Source organism: Octopus bimaculoides, chromosome 28, assembly GCF_001194135.2.
Source record: "Octopus bimaculoides isolate UCB-OBI-ISO-001 chromosome 28, ASM119413v2, whole genome shotgun sequence".
Lineage (NCBI taxonomy): Eukaryota > Metazoa > Mollusca > Cephalopoda > Octopoda > Octopodidae > Octopus > Octopus bimaculoides.
In genome coordinates, this window is record NC_069008.1 from 1,018,997 (window position 1) to 1,020,411 (window position 1,415).

Here is a 1,415-nt window from a genome sequence, read left to right on the forward strand (position 1 = left end):
ATATATATATATATATATATATATATATAATAAGACATACACATAAATACATAAATGATTTATTGACATGAACACATCTACATATTTTAAGTTAAGAAGTTAATAGCGTATTAAATTTAAGAAGTAACCTTTGCACATGGAAATTTATTTGCATTTTATTGTAGATTATAGATCACATCTGTTAACATCAGATATGTGTGGAGTGTGTGTACATATATTCTTTTATTCTTGTACTTGTTTCAGTCATTAGACTGCGGCCATACTGGGGCACCACCTTGAAGAATTTTAGTCAAACAAATCGACCCCAGTACTTTTATTTTAAAGCCTGTACTTATTCTGTCATATCTTATGTCACAAAGATATAAACACATCAACAGTGGTTGTCAAGTATTAGTGAGTGACAAAGGCAGGCACACCTACACACACACACACACACATATATATATGCATATGATGGGCTTCTTTCAGTTTCCTATTTCTTTATTGCCCCCAGGGGGCTAAACATAGGGGGGACAAACAAAGACAGACAAAGGGATTAAGTTGGTTACATCGGCCCCAGTGCATAACTGGTACTTAATTTATCAACCCCAAAAGAATGAGAGGCAAAGTCGACCTCGGCGGAATTTGAACTCAGAACGTCATGGCAGACGAAATAACGCTAAGCATTTCACCCGACGTGCTAACGTTTCTGCCGACTTTCGCTCAGTTTCTTTCGGTTTCTGTCTATCAAATACATTAGGAAGGCTTTGGTCTGCTTGAGGCTAGAGAAGAAAATGCTTACCCAAGGTGCCATGCAGTGGGACTGAACTCAGAACCATGTGGTTGGGAAGCAAGCTTCTTACTACAGAGCCTAAATTTTATCTTTCAGTCATTGGACCATGGTCAAGCTGGTGCACAACCTGAAAAGATTGCTGGTACTAGGATCATGGAATGTGCACGGGTGTAGTACAAATGAGGTGAAGAGGAGAGAGATAGGGAGTTTGATGATGAGGAGAAAGATGTGGATGGATGGATGGAGTGAGGAAAGCTTTGGTGGTGGTTAGAGGTGTTGGAGTGAGAGAGAGGCAAGTGAGTTTATAAATGACAGGAAAGCTTGGAGAGTGTTTGTGGATGGATGAGTGAATTTGATGGTGTTCAAAGGGGTATGGAACCAGCATGATGTGTCAGGGGTAAACCAGCATAGGCTGCTGATATTAGGGGTTGCATTCTATGCCTTGACCCAAGCATAGAATGGGGCTTGCCTCTTTGAGCTGGGAAATGAATGGAACACCTGCTGCATGTCTTGTTGTGGCTACCCCCTCCTAAAAAAATGGGGAATAGGCCTGGGTGTCTATATATATATATATGTATATATATATATATAGTATACACATATTTTTTCACAACTGGTTGTATAGCCTTTTTTGTTTATTTTC

The 1,415-nt window shown here is 39.4% G+C and overlaps 1 protein-coding gene across 1 annotated transcript in view; it reads left to right on the forward strand.

The window, feature by feature from the left end:
* The window catches only part of LOC106878452 (uncharacterized), a 52,170-nt gene that overhangs the window by 29,323 nt on the left and 21,432 nt on the right, over window positions 1–1,415 (forward strand). The window contains exon 13 of the mRNA XM_014927665.2: window positions 165–180. Coding sequence (XP_014783151.1) covers window positions 165–180 — 16 coding nt within the window. The remainder of the gene's footprint in view (window positions 1–164; window positions 181–1,415) is intronic.